General features: G+C 42.9%; 1 protein-coding gene across 1 annotated transcript in view; it reads right to left on the reverse strand.

The window, feature by feature from the left end:
• Positions 1-2728: 2728 nt before the first annotated feature.
• Positions 2729-22322, reverse strand: part of LOC307034272 (sodium/potassium-transporting ATPase subunit alpha-1) — a 45984-nt gene continuing 26390 nt past the window's right edge. The window contains exons 3-24 of the mRNA XM_079673025.1: positions 14069-14179; positions 11046-11105; positions 10213-10314; positions 9963-10064; positions 9772-9885; positions 9524-9658; positions 9301-9418; positions 8946-9214; positions 8551-8859; positions 7876-8010; positions 7550-7742; positions 7285-7460; positions 7067-7203; positions 6651-6801; positions 6370-6538; positions 6136-6290; positions 5919-6042; positions 5691-5836; positions 5465-5595; positions 5285-5386; positions 4499-4590; positions 2729-2907 (exon numbers count right to left, since the gene is read on the reverse strand). Of these exons, the coding sequence (XP_079529151.1) occupies positions 2879-2907; positions 4499-4590; positions 5285-5386; positions 5465-5595; positions 5691-5836; positions 5919-6042; positions 6136-6290; positions 6370-6538; positions 6651-6801; positions 7067-7203; positions 7285-7460; positions 7550-7742; positions 7876-8010; positions 8551-8859; positions 8946-9214; positions 9301-9418; positions 9524-9658; positions 9772-9885; positions 9963-10064; positions 10213-10314; positions 11046-11105; positions 14069-14179 (3060 nt within the window). The 3' untranslated portion in view covers positions 2729-2878. The remainder of the gene's footprint in view (positions 2908-4498; positions 4591-5284; positions 5387-5464; positions 5596-5690; positions 5837-5918; positions 6043-6135; positions 6291-6369; positions 6539-6650; positions 6802-7066; positions 7204-7284; positions 7461-7549; positions 7743-7875; positions 8011-8550; positions 8860-8945; positions 9215-9300; positions 9419-9523; positions 9659-9771; positions 9886-9962; positions 10065-10212; positions 10315-11045; positions 11106-14068; positions 14180-22322) is intronic.

Consider the following 22322-nt stretch of genomic DNA (forward strand, 5'->3'; position numbering starts at 1 on the left):
TTTACTGCAGTAAAGTAAAAAAGTATAAAAATTACAATCTGCTAACAACTCTTCCTACAGTCTGGTTGCCGGGCAACTGCACCCAGCCAAAAAGTATTTGGCACATAACTCTGTATAACTAAGTATTGTTGACTGCAAACTTTACTGCTTATTTTGTCATCTTCTGATAGAGCCTGGCTTGCGGCTAAATGACTTGTTTGATCGTTTAAATACCTGCACTAATGGTTAGATTAATCTAAATAAAAAGGGGGGAAACTAAATCGGAAACGCGAAAGTTATTTGCATATTAAAAGTGATTTAAAAGTGATGCTTGGGATTAAACAACAAGGATAGCCCAGGACCCCTTAAACTCTGGGGCCCCTCATAGTATTCCCTCTCTCCCCTTAATGGAGCCCCTTTACAGCATATGGACTGCACATACTTGCCACTATGAATCTCTGCAAGCTCCAGGAGGCTCCCTGACCTATGACGCCCCTTGCGGAGATGGAAGTTGTAGGAGTGGGGGTGCGTTCCATGCAGAGACCCTGTCGATTATAACATTACAGCCATGCTAGCAAGTTTAGCTGTACTGCAACCTGTATTTGGATCTGTTCCAGAAGCTTTTAAACCCTGTATCCCAAACACAAATGGGAGATTTGGTCTTTCATCCCTTGATCTACGCCTGTAACCAGCCATGGAATTCAGCCACTTGTTGTTGTGTGTACAGAGAGGAAAACATGAGTCTGCATTCCCTCCATAACAGGGCAAACCAGTGAAAAAGAAAAGCTACGTTTCTAATAGCAGCAAACTCCAGCCTTGGGGTATTTTTGGATTCAGATAGGCTCCCTTTGTATTCTAATGGAATTTATCAGTTATACTATCTGCGCCAACTGACAAGATAACCCTGATAGATAGAGGGAAGATTTCACTGCGAGAGCTTTAACTTCTATCTACTCAGGGCTTTCACTTCTCTAAAATATGAAACACAACACAGCAAATAAACAAAATCTTGGTAAACAAACCAAACCACAGGTGGACTTAATGCCCAGATGGACACACAGCAGGTTCTGTGGAGGAGCAGGCACACCCAAGTATATTTGGGGGTGCACGTGCATATTTTTGTTTTGGTGAGAGCATTCAAGTCCACGCATGTGCCATGAGTGTAGTTTGCGTGTTGCCAGGGCCACTCTATAAATAGCCCAGATTTTATTTAGATGTTGGAGGGAAGGAGAGCAAGTGAGAGAGAGAGCACTTGCAAATGGGTTGCCATAGCAACAGGCACGTTCAGGGGCCCTGCTTGTGAACGAAGGATGAAGGTATGATAATGTCAGTGTCTGTCTGCTTCCTCTTTCTCTCTCGCTTTCTTTCCCCATGACAAATCATCAGAAAAGCAGCCATGCATAACAGTTCAAGCATCAAATCATAATAAGATGCACGCATTGAAAGTGTGCTCAGATATTTGTTGTTGTCAAATCGACTCGCTTTTTTCCCCATCTCTCAACCTTTCTTCCCATTTCTCTCCATCCCTCCATCCTTGTGTTAGCACTCTCGCTGTGTCTCACACCAGCACCCACTGCTGTAAAGTAACTCAACTGGTAAGAACAATCAGAACTTTTTCAGTATTAAGTGTCTAATTGTGTGCGAAGCAGCCCATCTGTGGCCAGGATGGTAAAGCATTCAAATGTGTACACACACACACACACACACACAACACACACACACACACACACACACACACACACACACACACACACACACACACACACACACACACACACACACACACACACACACACACACACACACACACACACACACACACACACACACACACACACACACACACACACACACACACACACACACACACACACACATAGCAGAGGGGTTGAGGGAGAAGGGGGCGTTCATAATGACCGGGGTAAACACAAAGTAGATAGCACTAGAGTGGTCTCAGTTCATTTTCACTGAGAGCCTCTTTGCATTAGCGTGCAATGGAGCAATCAATTGCAAACACCATAGTGGTAGACTTGCTCTTGATAACACACACACACACACACACACACACACACACACACACACACACACACACACACACACACACACACACACACACACACACACACACACACACACACACACACACACACACACACACACACACACACACACACACACACACACACACACACACACACACCCACACACACACACACACACACACACACACACACACACACTGCCCCGACACGCTTTCCTTAATATCGAGCAGGTAAAGATAAAACCACGGGAAGGTAAACATGTCATTAGGTGAAATCAAGTGATGTTGCAGATAACACTGATGAGTCAATCAAGAGATAATGAACTGATTTTGATTGGGGCGATCAGTTACTTGAGTCCCAAGTAAACACAGTTAATCTAAAACTAACATTTGATTACATTTTCCGTTTTTGATGAGAGAAAGCTTTTGCTTTTCAATGTACGATGTGTTATTTCTTTTTTATCACTATTGTTTTTGTTTAAATTCATGTTCCCCTTTTCTAAACAAATGTAGCTCCAGAACCGAAGTTTGGGACCCGTTGAGGTGGATGATTCCATCCGCATGGGTCATCGGATCTGACTCACTGGTACATATCTATTGAGCCTTGAAACAACATCCTGCATTTAATCTTGCTTTTACCCTCCATGTGTCAGAGAAGCAAAAGTGTGTGCAAAAATATCAAAACAAATTCCTGAGCGGACGTCAATGTAAAATGGTGCGGAAATGTTTTATTGTGAATGACAAACATCAAAATATTCTTCCATGCTTTGTGTTTTTGAGGTCTGAGCAACATCTCAGAGAAATATGTAACATGGCAGTAAATAACGATGAAACACTGACTGTGCTCTCCGTGGGGACTCAGTAGTATGTCTCTTGCTCCACCCAGCCTAAAGACAAAAGGAGACAAAAGAAGAGTTAGGGGGCATTCTCGGGACGTTTTGCCACACATCTGCGATCTGTATTGTCTATTTTCGTCCTGAATTAGGCAGAGACTTTCTTGAACATATTGCTAAGAAAGGTGTCTTTCAAATAAATCTCGTAATATATAATATAATACATTTTGCAAGTTACTTCCCCATCACTGGAAGGACTATACACGTTAATAGAAGCCAGTGTGTACCTAATTGGCCTTCCTAACCAAATCTCCATTTTATTTATAAGCGGTAAACCCTATGAACCTAAGGCACACATGTAAAACTCAAATCAGGCCCGTGGCGGATTCAATTTCGGACCGCATGATAATTTTCAATTACTATTAGATCTGGCCCGCCGGTATATTGCACGCACACCTTCACTCAATCCTGAGGGTCTCCTCAGCTCAGAGCCTGAGCCCAAACATTGATGAACTTGAACCCAAGATGAGATGCCAAGTATCTGGCTTGAACTAGCAGCACACTGAGTTTACATGGATGTTTGGTTTTTTCTTTGAGGGAAATAGTTTTTTAGAAGCTGTTGCTGGCCTGTGGAAAAATGTAATCATAAGAAATTACTCTGCAGATAGAGCCATAAGAAATGAATGCAACTGATTATTTAATGTTTAATGTTGTTTTTATAGGCAATCATTTAAGCTTTGTTAGTTCCAGCTTTAATATGTATAATAAGTTCATTTCAATACGTTCTGCAATAAACATTGAACCAGTCCGGCCCTCGACTAGTACCCATTTTTTTAGTTTGGCCCACTGTGTATTTGAGTTTGACACCCCTGACCTAAGTGATCAAAATCACCGTGCTAGATTTTTTTTCCACTCTTGAGTTAAAGCTTTTTTTTGGCCCATGATTAAACAATTATCTGAAGGGCAGTTAGCTTTTAGCCACAGTGGGAAAATCTCTTTCTGAGTTGCTTTGTTCAAATTAATCCCTAAAAAGTGTAAACCGTGCAGTTTAACTTGTTTTCCTCGGTTTGATTGAAACACATTATTCACCATGGATGGGCAACGGGATGTTCACTGATCTGTGCTGCGGGGCTCAGATGTTACAGACCCAAACACACACACAGACAGATACAACTGCTTTAGAGCCAGGCCTGCATGCAGGTTCTGCTCAGCTCCGTGGGTGGAACAATGCATTAACAAAGGCAGGGTTGAGGGTTGAGATCCCACTGGGCCGAGCCATCTGTCACAGATTACTGGACGCAGTAATAGCAGAACACAGAAACGTGTTTTAAGTTAGCAGGATATCTCAAAACTCTACATTTTCAATGAAGTATGGTCGAAAGCAATGTATCTCCAAGAAGTATAGTATTTATGAGATAGGAAAATAGCCTTTTTATTTGTTCTGCAGGTCTTTTTTTACAGATAAACCAATGGAGTTTTGAATGGTTATTGAAGTAGGAATATTTGATTAAACCATAAAAAAACACAACCAATTCTGAAGTGTTTAGAGACACTTTGAGCGGCATCATATTTTCAGATTTCTCATCGGGGAAATAAGAAAATCCCCTGCATTCCATCCAAAATGTGTACTAAGAAAAGATCTTACCGCCTGGGTTGCGTCTGAGGATATATCTTCTGCCTTCATCATACAGGAAGATGAGGAGGGAGTAGGGCAAGGCACAGAACCACCAACATGGCCTAAGATAGGGATCGACAGACACAAAGATTGAGCACATCACATAGGGACTTTAAATAACATGTCTGTTATTAAAGTGTGTTTCAGAGCTTGTTCAAAGCAAAAGAAAATAAGTATTAACTGATTGATGTTATGTTCAACTCATTCCTGCAGAGAACTTTATATATAATTGGAGAGATAGCGATCCAAGACAGAAATAAAGAAGCAAAACAAACACAGACGAGACAGAAATAGGAGCACTAGACTCTCAGGCGGAAAGGAAGAGAAGCCGGGGTTAGTCAAACATCGGCAGAGAGAAAGGGGGGGTGGGTGGGTGAAGGGTTAGAAGATTAAAGGCAGAAGCAGGAGAAAAGGAAAAACAATGAGGAGAGAAAATACGGTGGGATTTCAGCTACGTGTGAGCTAATGAGCCTAACATGCTTTTATGGAGCTCTATTTGACTCTGTTGGGCAAAGAGTCTCGTTAATACAGAAGCTCTCCTGCTTCGTTCTGCCTCTGAAGTGGAAATGACCAGTGACACAAGGTATTATCCACCTTCCACAAGATAACAGTGCTTTCACACCAAGTACTTACTTAGTTCATCAGAAGTCTTTAGTTCAGACTAGGTAGCGACTAAGTGGCATAGGAACTTAGTCAATTGGCCCCTACATAATGTGTATTTCATGTTTTGTATGTGCCAGTGTGTGCTTTACTCACTTAAGGGGGTACATTCTGAGGGCAATGTCCATGCCCGGGCAGTAGGACAGGAAAGCAGCCAGAGCTGTCTCCTCGAACAGTCCAAAGATCAGGATACGGTTCCTTTGGAGGCAAAGAGGCAACAGAGTTAACTTTTGTAAAAGCCCAGGATCATTTTACAAAGTGTTTCGATGTACATACTTCATTCCCTGTTGCAGGATGGAGTTCCTCCTGGTCTTACAGATGATGAGATCGGCCCACTGGACGACCACAATACTGGCGAAGAACGCTGTGTGACATGTGAACTCTATGATCTTTCTGCGCTCGTATGTCTGGTAGAGGGAAAATGGGAAAGAACATAAGCTCAAATAATCTTCCCCTTTAATATTTGAATGAGCTCAAGCTTAGAAAGTAGAGCGTCACTTACCCACTGCTGTCCGTAGCTGTCTTCCAGGTCATTTACACTTTTGTCGTCCCACTTCATTCTGATCCCCAGCAGGTCCATGGGGAGGAAGCCGTTTTCAGCCAGGATCACAAAGTATGTGAAGAACCCAGCTGTGGCCTGCATCATACCTAACGGACAGGAAGAAGGACAGTTTTATGGCTGTAGATTTAAAAAAAAAAAAATGCTTCAATATACTTCGGGAAAGCTTACCAATCTGTCCGTAGGCTATACTGATGAGCCTTTCATTTACAAGTTTATCTGTTTTGGGGTTCCTGGGCTGTCTCTTCATGATGTCGCTCTCAGCTTCTTCATAAGCCAGGGAGATGGCAGGTACCTGGGAGAAAACAAGATCAAAAGGTCAATTCAATTCAATATTTGATTTGACAACCATAATAAATAAGACCATCTGTCATGTCCAAGAGCTCACCATGTCAGTTCCCAGGTCGATACAGAGGATGGTGACGGTTCCCAGGGGCAGAGGGATGTTGGCGCAGATGAAGAGGAGGAAGGGGGAGATCTCAGGGATGTTACTGGTCAGAGTGTAGGCGATGGACTTCTTCAAGTTGTCGAAGATCAAACGGCCTGATGAGAGAACAGAGTGTTGTGTCAAACCCTGCAGCTGAAAGGCCTTGGAAGTGTTCTGTGAAGTACAATCTGTTACCTTCTTCCACTCCAGTGACGATGGAGGCAAAGTTGTCGTCCAGCAGGATCATGTCGGCGGCCTGCTTGGAGACGTCAGACCCAGAGATGCCCATGGCAACACCGATGTCCGCCTTCTTCAGAGCAGGAGAGTCGTTCACACCGTCACCTGTCACAGCCACAATGGCTCCCTGCAGAGAGAGAAGAGAGAAGCGTTAGTGTGTCAGGATGTGTGTTTCTGAAAGCTTTAAATCCTGATTTGCGTCAGTGAAAATGTTTTTGAAATTCTCTTTGAATGCTAACCTGTCTCTGGCATCCTTCCACGATGATCAGTTTCTGCTGAGGGGAGGTTCTGGCGAAGACGATCTCAGTGTGGTACTTCAGCACGTCGTCGAGCAGCTCGGGGGTCATTTCCTTCAGCTCACCGCCGTGCACGACGCAGGCCTTGGCATCCCTGCAGAGGAAATCACAGCAGCGTTAGGCTAACCGTTTTAATCCCACATCCTTTTAAAAATGATGAGTATAAGTTAGGCACCAGCTCAGAGACTCATGGATCTGTCTTAATGAGTGAATTAATGACAAAAACGTTTTAACTGAGTAGAACGCTGGGCCTCATTAGCCAATGCTGATTGAATTTTGCTCCATTAGCCCAAGAATTAGGGACAAAGAAAGAGACATGTCTAGAAGGACGATGTCATTTAGCTCAGCTGTGTACTAACCTGGGGTTGACCTCAGAGACGGGGACATTCAGACGAGCAGCGATGTCTTCAACTGTCTCGTTGCCCTCAGAGATGATACCCACACCCTTAGCGATAGCCTTGGCTGTGATGGGATGGTCACCTGTCACCATGATAACCTGAGAGGGAAGACGAGTGTTAACACATAACCTGATTGAGGCGTTGCTTTTGAAATGATAGATATAGACCTAGTTACATACCTTGATTCCAGCGCTCCTGCATTTTCCGACAGCATCGGGCACAGCAGCACGAGGAGGGTCGATCATGGACATGAGGCCGATGAAGCAGAGGTTCTCAGTGGGGAAGTTCGTGTCCTCTGTGTCAAAAGCAAAGCCTTCTGGGAACTGGTCGTCGGGCAGGTTGAACTGGCAGAAACCTGCAGAAAGAAAGGCAGACAATGCTGGTCAGAAGTCCACATATCTCCTCCGACCAAGGGGGCCGCTATAGAATGAAGCTATGTGTTACCTAGCACTCTCTCTCCAAGTCCTCCCAGCTCAACGTAGGCGTTCTGGAAAGAATCTTTCATTTCGTCGTCCAGAGGCTGCTCTTTGCCGTTCATCATGATGGTGGAGCAGCGGTCCAAAATCCTCTCTGGGGCGCCCTTCATCACCAGCAGCTGTTTGGACTCTCCAGGTGTTGCATTCTTGTGGACGGAAAGCTGTAGGACAAGAGGAAGAGTGGATTTAATGACTTGCCCTGATTCCAAAGAAGCAGAGACATAATCAAACCCAACCACTAGAGGGCGTAAATCAACATGTCCCACTTCAAATGTACAACCAATGGGGTTTTACCTGGTATTTGTTGGTGGAGTTGAATGGGATCTCAGCAACCTTGTAGTATTTTTCTCTCATGTCGCCAACGGGTCCACAGCACAGCTCAATGCACTTCAGCAAGGCAGCTTCTGAGGCGTCACCGGCTACATCTCTCTGTTTATTTAAGCAGACGACAAAGTGTTTAATTAGTGGGTTTGACTCAAAATGTCGACATAATTAGTATTTCTTCTTTTATAATACTGTGCATGAATATTGACATAACACAGAGAGAAAAACAACACTTTGAATAGCATTCAATAACATGAAACAATTTGTTCTATTTCTTTGTAGAAACAGACTAGTCAGTACTCAGTCAGAATGAAATCAATGGGTCTGTCTAGCCACCTTCTTGCTATAGCTGCAGCTTTATATTTCTGAAAAGGCCTTCAATTATTTTGAGTGCTTTTTATAAAGATTTGTTGTGAAGCCTCGCTGCATCTTTATTTTGCTGGTATCCAAAAAGCTTCTTGCCAAGTCACCCCCAAACAAAGTTTCTGCATCTCAGCAATCACATGGGTATTGTATAAAACAAAATGTTATAAGGAGGGAAAGTATTCCATGAGGTGATCAGGGGACACTCTGCTATGTTTTAGCAGGTTTTAAGTGGAATAACTTGAGCTTTTTTTTGAAGGCTTACTGCAATAAGCATCTTACCTTCAGGATGGGGACTCCGGACTGCTCTGCCAGGAAGACGGCGCGGTTGCAGAGGCCGGCGATTCTGGCAAGGGCGCCCCATGTGGGGGAGCTCCTGTCGAAGGTGGCACCGCTCTGGTTCTCCGTGGTGTCGGCCTCGTGGATCTGGTTGTCGAACCACATGTGGGCCACGGTCATCCTGTTCTGGGTCAGGGTGCCGGTCTTGTCGGAGCAGATGGTGGAGGTGGAGCCCAGGGTCTCCACGGCTTCCAAGTTCTTCACCAGGCAGTTCTTCTTGGCCATGCGCTTAGCGGTCAGGGTCAGACACACCTACAGACAGAAACCAAGTATTAAATACTTTACACTGATAATATATTCAGAGAAATGATACAGAAATGGTGTACACTACAACTCACAGTGACAGTGGCCAGGAGACCCTCTGGCACGTTGGCGACGATGATACCGATGAGGAAGATGACGGCCTCCAGCCACCCATACCCAAGGATGAGCGAGAGGACGAAGAAGGAGACACCCAGGAAGACGGCCACGCCAGTGATGATGTGGATGAAGTGCTCGATCTCCTTGGCGATGGGAGTTTTGCCACCATCCAGACTGGAAGCCAGACAGGCGATACGACCCATGACGGTATGATCTCCGGTGTTGATGACGACTCCTCTGCAAGTACCTAGAGAGAGAAATGGAGCTGATGTAGTTGAGAGAAAACGATAACCCGGTGGATTTTGTCTTGTCGGCTAATTGTCAGATCTCTACCTTCAACACAGTTGGTGGAGAAGAAAGCGATGTTCCTGGTTTCCAGAGGGTTGTCGGCGGAGAAGTCGGGGGTACGAGACTGAGGCTCTGACTCACCGGTCAGAGAGGAGTTGTCCACCTGAGAAATGAAAATGATGTCAGTGTTCATGATCAGATGTAAAGAAGCCTATGTGCTGCTTCAAGCCACAAAAATCTGATTAAAACAAGTTTTTCAGGTTCGCACCTTGCAGCCGCTAGCGGAGACGACACGTAGATCAGCAGGGATCCTGTCACCACCTTTCACCTCCACCAAATCTCCAACCACCACTTCCTCAGCGTTGATGTTCTTCTTCTCGCCGTCACGGAGGACAAGGGCTTGCTATACGAACAAAAGGTGAAATGATTAGTGTTTAGTGAAATTCATGGAACATTTTGAGAAATTGGATATTAAACATTAAGCCATTTTGCACAGGAAAGTCAGGAAAAGCTCACCTGTGGGACCAGGTTCTTAAAGGAGTCCATGATCTTGGAGCTCTTGGCCTCTTGGTAGTACGAGAAGCATCCAGTGATGATGACGACAGCAGAGAGCACCACACCCAGGTACAACTGCATAGGAGACAAAAGCATGTTAGTCATTGAATCTTTCTTTGATGAATATCACACTCTAGGAAACATTTCCTTACGTTATCGTTGGCGGGTTCATCTTCAGAAGCCGCCTGGATACCATAAGCCAGGAAGCAGAGGAGAGCACCGATCCATAGCAGCATGGAGAAACCACCGAACAGCTGCGAACAAAACAACATCGAGTTTCAAGTTCCATCTTGCATTGGATCTCAGTTCATTTGCATTAAATGTGCAAATTCACTCAGGTTTTGCATGGTAAATCTTGCACTCCCGAACGGGTATTTCCTGCTGGGAAGAAGTCACTTTTACCTGTCTGCAGAACTTCACCCATTCAGGCGTTGTGGGGGGAGGTGTGAGGGCGTTAGGGCCATCTCGAAGCAGGATCTCTTTCGCTCTGGCGTTGGAGAGACCCTAAAAGACACGTGAAAAACAGGTTTAGCTATGTCAGCTTAAATAGCATGCATACTTTCATGCAGTTCAACCCGTGAGGAGAGTTTAGTGCAGGGAAACACTATAAAAACAAGTCTTCCAGGTAAACATCTCGCTTTTACTTCAGGAGGTAAGGCAGGGTTAAAACAATCGGAAACACAGAAAGAAAAAATGTCAGTAATCCTAAAATGACTGCTTCCTTCATTCACAAGCCCATAATAAGACCAAATACTTTGTTAGCAGCTTGTGGTATCACAGTGTGAGAGACAGGATAACCGGCTTCTTTCTGTTATCATTTAGAGTGTCAACAAGGTCATGTTTTCCAAATGTTAAAAACTTGAAGATTTAAAAGTAGAGTTTGACTGAAGGTTTCTTTTTTTTCTGGTTGCTACCGGTGTTCCTGTGTGAATGAAGTCTTTGTTTTGGGGCAGACAGCTCAGATTTCAGTGGATAATCAGCATCAGTCAAGCATTTGGCTAGCTTTGGGCTGTATCGAGTTGTGTAATGGGATAAAGTGTGTGGTGCTTGGTAAAGCCCATAGCTTTTTGTACCATGTGAAAGAGGGTCAGTCCACCCATATAACAACAATTTATCTTCCTTGCCTCTATTTGTGTGCTTTTGACCTCAGTTTGTACAGGGACATCTTCCCTGTGGCTCCCACACACACACACACACACTCAAAAAGTAAACACACACAAATGCAGACTACTCACCCTGGAAAGGTCGGTACCATATTTTCTGTGCAGTTCATCCAAGGTTAACTTGTGATCATCCTATGGAGAGGGGGGAGACATTGTGAGACATTTAGAATGCAGATATTCTCTCCTTTGAGGATTATAAAAATGTCCTGTCTTTCAGAGGGACACAGGGGGAACATAAAGATGACAAGGCAAAATGGGCCATCTGATCAGGATTACGGAACGCACGCCGGTCCGTACAGTGTGATTTTAAGATTAGTTGAAGCAGACGTTGAGAGTCAGCTGATGATAGAGAAGTGGCAGCCAAACAACCAGAGCTAAGCTGGGTTGCGTTTGGACTCATTCAAACTGTTTGCTGAATGAAACACCTCATCCAGCCGCTGATGCACTGATGTTTGCCGGAGTAGCGCTCGTGTGTTTTGGGTAAAGCCGAACTCACGTCAATACCAGAGTCGTCAAAATGAAGTAGCTATCTGTTGATCTTGAAATGAGCCGGGGGATGAAAATTCAAATTGCGGTGGATCTGCAAACGAACAACCAGAGAAGCTGGCGTGCCCACACTGTGTTTGTTGAATAACGCCTCCAGCCAGTGATGAATACTGATTATTCCCGTGTCATTTGGGTGATCTGCAATAATATCTGACTCCCACCTTTCTTTCTTTTTTTGCCATACTGTGATCTTTATACCAAATGCGAAAGAGTGAAACATCCAAAGTGTTTTTACCACCTTCACATAAGTGAAACATTATTGTTGTGATAGACTGGTGTGGAATTTTCCATCTCAGTATTGCATGACTGTTTTTAAGCTGCACAGATTGCTACATCCTAACAACGAGTCTATCATTATTTACGTGTGTCATGTAGGAAATTGTTATCATTATTGTAAAGTAATGTTGAGCTTGTTGTACATATAGCGTGGTTATTTTGTTGACTCCCATGTCATGATCTGTGCTGAAAGATGGGTGATGTGTTCCTGGCTCTACTGGAGCTCCATGAATGAATGACTGAATGAGGGAATGAATGAGGCGTCAGTTCACACCACTAAAGGGACCCATTGTATTATTGAAGTACAAGCTTACATTGACCTTTTATGGTAAATATTTCACATCCACTGTATGAGAAATGCATTTACATTGTAAAAATGGGAGGTCCTAAGCTGTAAGGGAAGAACTAAGTTACTTTACATTCATGCATACTCAAGATTAGTGGAGGAAATGGGTGAAATTGCAGTTTTTCCCGTCATGCCATTATTTCAGCCAACAGAGGGAAATCACTATTACGGCTCATGTCTTGAAGGCCAAACACTATTGAGGTTGTCAAATTCTACATTTAGCATTTAATGTTGGACTTTGTCACATTTGATCACAGCTTTATGTTGCCATGGGGATAGCTACTATTGTCTTTAGCTGGACTTTGTCACCTCATTTAATTGTACGATGCAGCAAATATGATGGTGCAATAATCATTAACATGTCGGCATAAAGACGCCGACCTATTACTGGTTTACTACTGGTCAATTATTCTTTAATTCTAGCTTAAATCTGAGAATCAGCAATTTTTCCAAACTCTCTGAAAAACAATGCATGAGAGTCACTGAAGACACCGCCTGCTGTTAATCCCAGTAAATGATATGCTAGGGAGGTTATGGCCTATTGGCGATACGGCTGCTATGGCATTGAGGTGTCCTTCAGCGGCTGTAGGACTTTGAGATCTAGTTAAGACGCACCGAGAAACAATTATCATTAATATGTCACCACGATGCGTATTTTACTGCCTAATAACCTGCAGTCCTCTGTGACCTGCTGGGTGACATTGAGCCTGGAATGTGGAGAAAATTGCACTTAGTATTAAAACTGGCCACAAGCCACAGCATCCAAGTTATTGCAGTTTGTTGTACTTTGGCATACCTGCGACAAACTGACAGCATTAATCTGCCCCTTCAACTGATGACCTTGTGAGAGTCAAAGTCTATAATACAGCGAAATGTTCAGAAACGGATTATAATGTTATTATCAAATCTTTCACTAGTTTTCAGTAATGTCTGCTTTCGAGCTTTGAGATGAACATGACACCTGAATGTGCCTTTTGTGAACTGACCTTGTGAAGGACACGTCCCTATGGGAGTTAAAAGACGCCTTGTCTTGAAGAGGACATTCTTTAGTTTACGGCTAAAGACAGAAGTGAGAACATATTGCTTGGTAAACTTTACAGTAGTAAGTAGAGATAATTTAACTTAAATCATTATTAACAACTTAAATAAATGATTTTTTTTCAGAACAGCAAGTGGTTTGACATGATTAATTAGCCCTTCTCATTAACAAGGGGATGAAGTTAATGCAAGAGTGACCTTGGGAAATGACCTCTGAGAGCTTCAGATACAGACTGAAAAAACGCTGACACCAGTGGAAATTGGGTGACTGTTTTACACAGGAAACCACCAGAAACTCTATGCACGAACTCTGCACTTTAGTTTCTGCCGCTAGAAATGACTACACGTGATCTAAGAGTTTGTAAAGAACTAAGAAGCAGAATAATAAACGTTTACAAGCGGCAGTAAAAGTGAGTGTTTTGAGAAACGGAAGAAAATAATGACAACAGAGCCTCTAAGCGTAGAAAACTAATCAATCCACATAAGCATGACTTAGAAGTTAAGTATGGCTGCGAACTCCTTAATGACATGTGACAGTACATGCGTGGGGTGTAAGTAGCAATCTTTATGAAATACGGGGCAGACGGTTACATCTCATGTGACTAGCCATGAGGTCAAAGCAGCGGTCTGTCTCAGCCATGACTGTGTCATTGCTGTGACCGTACATTTAGCCTTACAGTGACCAACATGGTCTGAATCAGGCAAAATATGTTTACGGGAGGACATGCTGTTCAAGTTCAACAAGGTCGTTCTATTTAATGTCTGTTCATTTCAGTTAGAAGGTGGATTTTGAAAGTTTAAAACACGTTTGAGGGTTTGAGTTACTGAAATAGCTCCACACAAGTATTTAGGACAATTATAGGTTTATTTAAAGTTCTTTTTCACTTACCAGGTCAACTTCTTTCTTGAGTTCTTCCATATTCTTAAGCGCCTTGGCTTTCTTGGAGGTCTTGTCCCCGCCATCTGACGTGGCTGCCAGTTTGTACTCCTCTTTCCCTCGCTGAATTGAAGAAAGTGAGACAAAATAACATGAGCACACGTGGTAATTTTGCTCTGCAGCTTCCTCCTATATTGCAAGAGCCGAGAGCAGTGTAAACGTTGCTGTTCAAACAAGCTGCGTTAATCATTGTCAGAAGGACTGTGAATAACTCTCATAAAAGTTTCCAATTTAAAAGAGTCTAAAAGAGTTCCCTCAAAGTTCACAGCCAATTTGGAAAGTACTTCAGGCAATAACTTGAGACAAAAACTTGAGTGTAGGCTCAAAAGGGAAACACATAACCAGCTTAATCTTAACCTAAAGAATCTGAGAAACGAGTCCAAAGCATGTGACAAAGCTCCAATACTTACTCCCAGCCCCATGGTTGCAACGCAAGTCTGAGAACAGGCAATCCAATTGTCTTTTAAAAAATTGCAAAGTTCCTACTCCGCCTCTCTCTCTCTCTCGCACACCACTCTCTCTCTCTCTCTCTCTGCCTCCTGTTCTTCCGCACTACCCCGAGCACAGAAGATAGGTTGCTCCACATTAGCCAACCCTTTATAGTGCCTACTGGCTCACCTGCCCCGAGAGGAGGAGCTTTGGAAGGGGGAGAGGGGGGAGGCGGTGGAAAAGGGGGGAAACTGGACAGGTGAGTGGTGGTGTTCAGGAGGTGTGGGGTGGGCATTAGTAACGGAGGAGTATAGGACAAAAGGGGAGGGGTTGTTCTTGCTCGACTTCCTGGTTTTGTTCTCACCGCTTCCCTTCCTCTTCTTTCACTCTTACTCCTTTACTCCCATCTATTGCTTTTTTCTGACCCGGGTAGGTGGGGAGGACGACTCGAACGCCCTTCAGAACTTGTATTAGTTTACAGTACAAACAGGGGACGTCCGCAACAAAAAAAAGCAAGATAGTGGAAAAAGTGAATGACAGACATGGAGAAATAAAATCAGAGCTAGAAAGGTGAAAGTCCACTTCTGCAGGTGACTGATTACCCAAAGCTGAACTAGTTCCTCAAGTGCCTCACTTACTAACTAGCACCGAAAGAGAAGAAGCTGTGTTTTTCCCAAGAGAGAAGATGGTTGCTCATAGCAAAGATAACAAGTGGAATGCAAAGGGAGGAATCCACTGATCCTTTGGCTTTCCCTCTCTGTCTCAGGTCAATATGCCCTGCACAAAAATACCATGTCATTGATTCTAAAGTCCTTTCACCTGGGGGAAAGTCAAAAGACCGTGACTGGAATGTGTTTCATGAAGCTAACCCATTGTGTTAAGCATACATTCACACTTCTGCAACACTCAAAAAGGTCCTTGACTGACTGCATGCAGCACCCATACAGTGTCACAAGGATTACTATACGTTAATCATCATGAGAAACCTAAAAAAAAAAGTTTGTGGAGAGATCTCTTAAGAGTTCAGGTCAGATTTCATTGTTGAAGTTGGCAACGATCAGCGATTACAAAAAAAAGGAAATTCATTAAATTGTATTTAATTAGACGCACTACCAGGAACTGAGAACAGCTACACTAGTAAGCCCCACCTTAGTGTTCCTAACAGAAATCTTAAGCAACGCCATAAAGTTTAACTGAGAGGCTTTTAAATGAATGATTGAACCACCTAATGCCCCTGACATACTCTGTGTCCTTGAACAGACAAAGGGTTTTCTAAACTCAAGCTGGTACTGGAAAGCTCAACGCCAAAAAGAAGTATAACATATATATTTGTGCCGGAAAGCTACAGCTTATTAGCCCCCGTTTGATCTGTTATCTATGGCTGCCACCTTAGCTCATGACCCTGGCGTGCCCTGAAACCATGAAGTGCTCTTCCTGTTCATTGAAACCTCACAGGCAGACGGAGGAGGGGAAGAGGGGAGGGATCGTCCTTGTTGGCGGGCTGGTGGGGGTTGTTGGATGTGTTTGTAGTAAACTTCCTACTGTTTATAGTCACTAGACTATGCAGGGAGGAGGGTGTCACAGGTGGAAGGAGTATTCAGATATTTGACATAATTCATAAAAGTACTGATACCAAACAGTAAGACTATGGTACAAGGAACAGTCCAGTTAGTAAGCATAGTCAGCTAAATATACCCAATTCAAGAACATCTAATAATAATAATAATAAATAAATTATAAAATGACATAAAAGATTATTAATGCTGGTTATTTATTTATAAAAAAAGAATAATTATTCAATAATTCAGCAACATTTTGCTAGTTGAATTTATAATCTAATATATAGAATTTGTGTTTTTTTACGCATTACAATTAAAGTAACTAGTAACTTAAGCTGGGAGTAAAAAGTTCAACATGTCCCTAATAATTGTAGTGGAGAAGGGGCCTAGACAACCAGCAGTGTATTGAATTCAATGTGTTCTAATTCTATTCATGAGGGTGAAATAGATCCAATAGAAAGAAGAAGGCTATGCAAGAGTTAAGGTTGAAAAAGCCTTAAGGGGACAGTTCACCCCAAAAGAATGAGATGTTTTGTTCCCGTGGTGGTGTATATGACCAGGCAATAGCTGTAGCTTGCCACAACACAATAGAGCCCATCGAAACTGGATTGTGGTGCACTTTCTCGCGCTGAAGAGCATTGGGATGCTAACAACATGTGCTTCACAGCCCAACATGTCAACAGCTGTGGATGTGCGGGAACATATTTCCAGCACCTGTCTCCAAAAGCTGTGGCCACACCTTCTACTCAAACACATTTCTGTTTACACTCTCCTTTTGCAGGATTTGTATTTGAGCTAGTTTAATTATGTGGGAAATCGACCTCCCATGCGGCAGAGATGTGTTTCCCCCCATCAATAGTTTGCATGTGTGACGGAGGGCTTCAGCCCCATAATGAATGCAGTTTACGTTCTTGTTTAACCCCAAACAATGCTCTGCTATGCGTACACAGTGAGGAAGCTGAAGACGTAAAACATGGCCTTTGGAATGTCACTGTAGTATAAACACAGGGAGTAATAGTGATATCATTATAGAAAACAAATGCAACATATTAGCATTAGATGTTTCTAGACATGGGGCACAATGGAGTCTCATTTCAAGGTTTAATACAAAACGTTTTCAGACTTTACAGATAGCTTTGTGTTACATTTTGAAACAATCTGTTTCTTTCCGTTCTCCTGATTCTCTCTGAGTCTGGAGAACATTAAAAAAAAGCTATAAATCATTCTGGCTATAGGAGTCTGAGCTAAAAGTAAACCGTCTTCTCCCTAAAAATGTGTTTATGAAAGTGCTTTGTAAATGTTTCACTTGGCTGCATATTGCCCTTGTAGTATTCAAGCTGTGCTGAACTTTAGACCAAGTGTGACGTAGGGGCCTTTCAAAATTTTTAATAATCTAACCGGAACCACCAGCGTTCTGTTATTATTTGACAGAAGCCCAGCACTGATTGACACAAACGGAGAGCTGATGACTCCATTGTTACTAATTACACTCTGATACGGACAGGCTGTCTTAAGTTGATTTGGCAAAGATAAAAATGTGTGTTCACTGAGCAGTCTCGCCTTATTCTGGAATGTTGCTTCAAAATAAACAATTTTGTAAAAACGAATGTCAATGAGATATTGCAGAGGCTATTGCTCTGATACCACACATTATCCGAGAGAGCTGCCACATGTCCTTAAACTGGGAGTAATTTAAGTTTATGCACAAGCGTCTGATATTGGATACAGTGGCAAGGCTGCAATCAACACTGGTTAGACCAAATCAATAACTATAGAGGTAGACTTTTACACAAATGTTAACTAGACGGCCTTGAGTGGCACCAACATATGCCCTGGCTACTTTCATTGTTATTTGAGCTGTGCTGGGGGGGGGGACAGTGGGAACCTTTGTTCACATGGGGAGGACATTTGTCGCGCAAAGACATTCCTCCTCCTTCAGGGGGGGGGAAACAGACTAACATGTATTGTCTTCTCTAGCTGCCGTCACAAGATTTCAAAAACATTGTGACTTTTGGAATATTGAGATATTATTGTTGGATTATGGTTATATTACAACAATGGGGAGTATTGGGAAAGGCAGTAGCGAGGAAGTGACTGACCACAGCCAGGAGCGAAAATCCATCCCACCACATTTCATGCAGTGTTTCTCAGCCCACTGAGCTTCCAGGACTCCCACAATGCACTGCAGTATTGTAAAAGCACAACAGTATTTATTTAACAACCACAACTGTAGACTCAAAACGATCAAATAGCAGCTGTTTAATACGCTTCCCAGGCCATTAACGTGCCTTTCTCCGCGTACAATTGTCACGCTGCTTCTCACATGACCCTTCACATACTCCGTCCCTGGACGCTGTAAATTCTTCCATCTTCAAAGTTCCCCTGTAAATCAGCCTGTCATCACAGCGTAAAGGCTGCAAATGCATAACTAAACAACGGCCCTGTTTAGACCTGGCATTAACATCAGTCTATTGTGATCACAATGGTCAGCTATGTTGTGAAAACAACCAGGACACATTGAGACTCAGACCGCTCTCGGAGGGGGTACGGGTCAAATATGGCCACGTTATTTTAGCAATGTGTAAGCAAGTGTGTTAACTGACTTGGCTGTCTACTTTAATCAGATCAAAGAAGACAATGAAGTTCGTGAAGTTTAGTGAAACGTTTGATTTACTGACGGAGGGAGTAGACCGACTCTCTCTTCCTTCTGTTGAACTTGCAGTGTCATCATTTCAGACAATTTGTTATAGAAAGCTAGTAGACCATAGCAGAAGGTGAAAGCAGAAGCGGTCTTATAGCAGCTAGATGACGAGAAGAAAGTATGAGTCTATGGACGTATTAATCAACCATTTTGTTATACTCCAAACTGTTTTGAAATGAAAATAACCAAACAGCATTATATCATAGCTCGAAAACATGAACAATGTGTGAGAACAACCAACTGTTAATGCTATCCCAAAATATGGAGCATTAGCTGGTGACACTTGCCCTTGTTACTACGATGACGCACAACACTGTTGTTGGCAGCTTTAATGCTTAAAGTGCCAATGCCATCACTAATCTGCCGTTGTGTAAAGCACGTAAACAAACCAGCAATAGTTTTTGGGGTTTCAGAGCAAACCCAATTCAAGAGAAAACTGAGGAAAACAAGAAATCTAGCAAGCATCATAGTCAGAGACTTGGTCCCAAAAAGAGACTTCACACACCTGCTCGAAATTCTCAGCCCAGGTGTTTGTGTATAGGGAAAGTGGAATCTTTCTGTTGACTCTTAGCGCCCAGCTTCTCACATTTCAATGTTTGAAAATGTATGTTGTGCTAGAGGATTACCGCGTTAACCAGAACGTAATAAAGAATCAAGGGCTTTGTGAAGAAATTGAAATAACTGTCCTATAAAAAAAAAAAATCACAGCTAAGGGTAATAACATTGACACCATGGATACCAGATGTGTGACTCTCATCAACCCCAGATTTCTCGCCTGTCTGCTACTGTGTAGTTATGTGTCAAGGTCCAACATCCTTCTTCTTGAAAATATGTCAAAAACACAGATAAAGGTGACGACAGTAGGAGAAAGCAGTCGATAAGACACAAAGATAAAGGGCCAAGCCATAATGCCTCTGACAGTCGCTTTCTGTCTCAATTTGTAATACACAAAACGCCTTAATGTGAGACATTTGAATGTCACAATCAACTTACGACCAATAGGAGTCAAACAGGAAGTAATTTAACCCATGACCTTCTCACTCTACATGTTTAACTTAGGTTGTCAGAGAACCGAAATACACAGTTGTAGAAGCCCAGGCACATGCACATTGTATAAAACACATGACAGCCAGGGCATGCTGTGAACGAAAAGGGAAGACACAAAAGACAGACTGGTGCTATTTATAGATCCGAACATGTGCCAAAAACAACCTGGTTCCTTCCAGGCCAGCTTCAATTAAAGGGAAAGCAGGCGGGAATTATGAAGGTGGGCTTTTATATCAAAGGAAAACTGCTGCAGATCCAAATCACCGACGTCAGCAAGAGATACAACAGCTGATAGATCATAATTGTAGTCAAAGTAAGCTTGGACAACAATCATGACATCACCGTGGCACCATGGAGACGCTCAGGTTTGCTTTGGTTGCTTCACAAGCTGTCCGATCACATTCCTCGTGCAAATGTCGGCCGCCAGTAAATTGGGTTCTTGACGGTTTCCACTTGGTTGATGATGATGACAGAGATATATGCATCGTTTATGCAGACCCCCCCCCCCACACACACACACACACACACACACACACACACACAGACAGACAGACAGACAGACAGACAGACAGACAGACAGACAGACAGACAGAGACACACACACACACACACACACACACACACACACACACACACACACACACACACACACACACACACACACACACACACACACACACACACACACACACACACACACACACACACACACACACACACACACACACACACACACACACACACACACACACACACACACACACACACACACACACACACACACACACACACACACACAAGCCAAAGAGACATAGCGAGATATGTGCTTTCTGATAATTGTTTAATCATTATTGTTTTATTTATTTTGTTTAGGTCAATGTAAAGCATCAAAGTAGGTGTTTGAAAGACTTTTTTTCCCACGAGCTTGATTCCCTTTAAGTTTCACTGACCATTACATCATACACTTTGAGAATTTCATTTGCATCTTTACCGGGCAGAAAATCCTCTCACACTGGGAGCCTAGCGTCCTTATTTTTCATAACTTCGTATTCAAATCATAAAGTCATAACCGTGCCAGCAGGCTTCATCAGGATTTATTCCTCATATAATTGTGCGTGCCCATCTTGATCTAGATATTGAAACTTTTCCTGTTATGGAAATAACCAGGTTTGCCTGCCAGGGTTAATTATAACCCTGAAATCTTTGTCTCTTAGCTAAGGGACAGGTAAGACACCCTGTCACAGGATGAAAGAAAGTGAAAAATAAATCGTAAAATGATATCCAGTACACATGGTGTTATCTTCTAAACTGTAATAATTATAGATTGGAGAGCACAGACCCAAGGCCAACTTTTCAGATTTCCCAAGATGTTTTCCGGCATTCTGTGTGTTTCTGTGAAAAGTGTTTGAGTTTGCCAGTAGTTTTCGAACAGAGAAATCGAAAAAACAATTCCCACACATCATTTATTTTACACTTTATTCTTTATGTAATGCAGTAAAGCCAAAAGCAAACTGGTGAAGGAGTGAATGAAAGGATAAAGAAAGAAAAGAGTCCCTGTAGGCACTGCCAGTCTGGCTGATCCAACACCCTGGCAACGGCAACAAAGAGCCACTGTCCCCCTCACTGTGTCCCACACACTCACGCATGCATACTGTACTGTGTACACCCGGGCATCTACGCACACTGAGTTTGCTCACACGCATAGAAGTGTCCGCAAAATGTGAATGTTGTTCCCTTTAAACTCAGAAGATGTGATTCTCTATGTATCTATCTGGTTTAATGAATGACTCAAAATGAGCATCATCAGGCATTGTTACGGGGTCATGACCTTAGTCTCCTGATAAGAGAGTCTGTGGTTAGAAATCTGTTTCCTCCTAATGCTATCAAAACATCCACAGATTTCTCAGCTTAGTAAACTTCTTTATACTGTATGCTGTCATTAGACTGGCCACAACACGCTGCTACTTACTCATCATGGTCGCACTTAGCAAAACAAAATGACATCATTGTTCATTTAAAACCAAGGTGACGTTTATGCTTGTAAAATGTTTTGCCTGAAGCTCGATAAAGGCTGCTAATGTGCATCCAAAGCTAATTGTAACAAGATCAAAATAGAATTAAACGTAACCCCTACGACAACTGGGAGGAGTACAATGTGTGAAAATGTGATTCTCGAGCATATTTAGAAAAACGATTTGAGTCATATCTGCCTCATCAGCTTACTGTCAGTGGTGTGCAGTGTTAACATCATTTGATCCAGAGCTTTCTTGTGTTTTTTAACTGAGGCTTTCAAAAATTAAAGCACTGCTTGTAACTGTCATTCAAAGCGAAACTGCTTTTCTCTTCCCTGTAGCCGCAGGACCTCTGCTCACCAACTGGCTCAAAGGTCAGCGGGAAGTTTTCAAACGGGCAGAAAGAAATTCCAGAGCAGGAGTAGCTTAAAGTTGGGTCACAATCAGCTTATTCCACA

Source organism: Notothenia rossii, assembly GCF_949606895.1.
Source record: "Notothenia rossii genome assembly, chromosome: 3".
NCBI classification, from domain to species: Eukaryota; Metazoa; Chordata; class Actinopteri; order Perciformes; family Nototheniidae; genus Notothenia; species Notothenia rossii.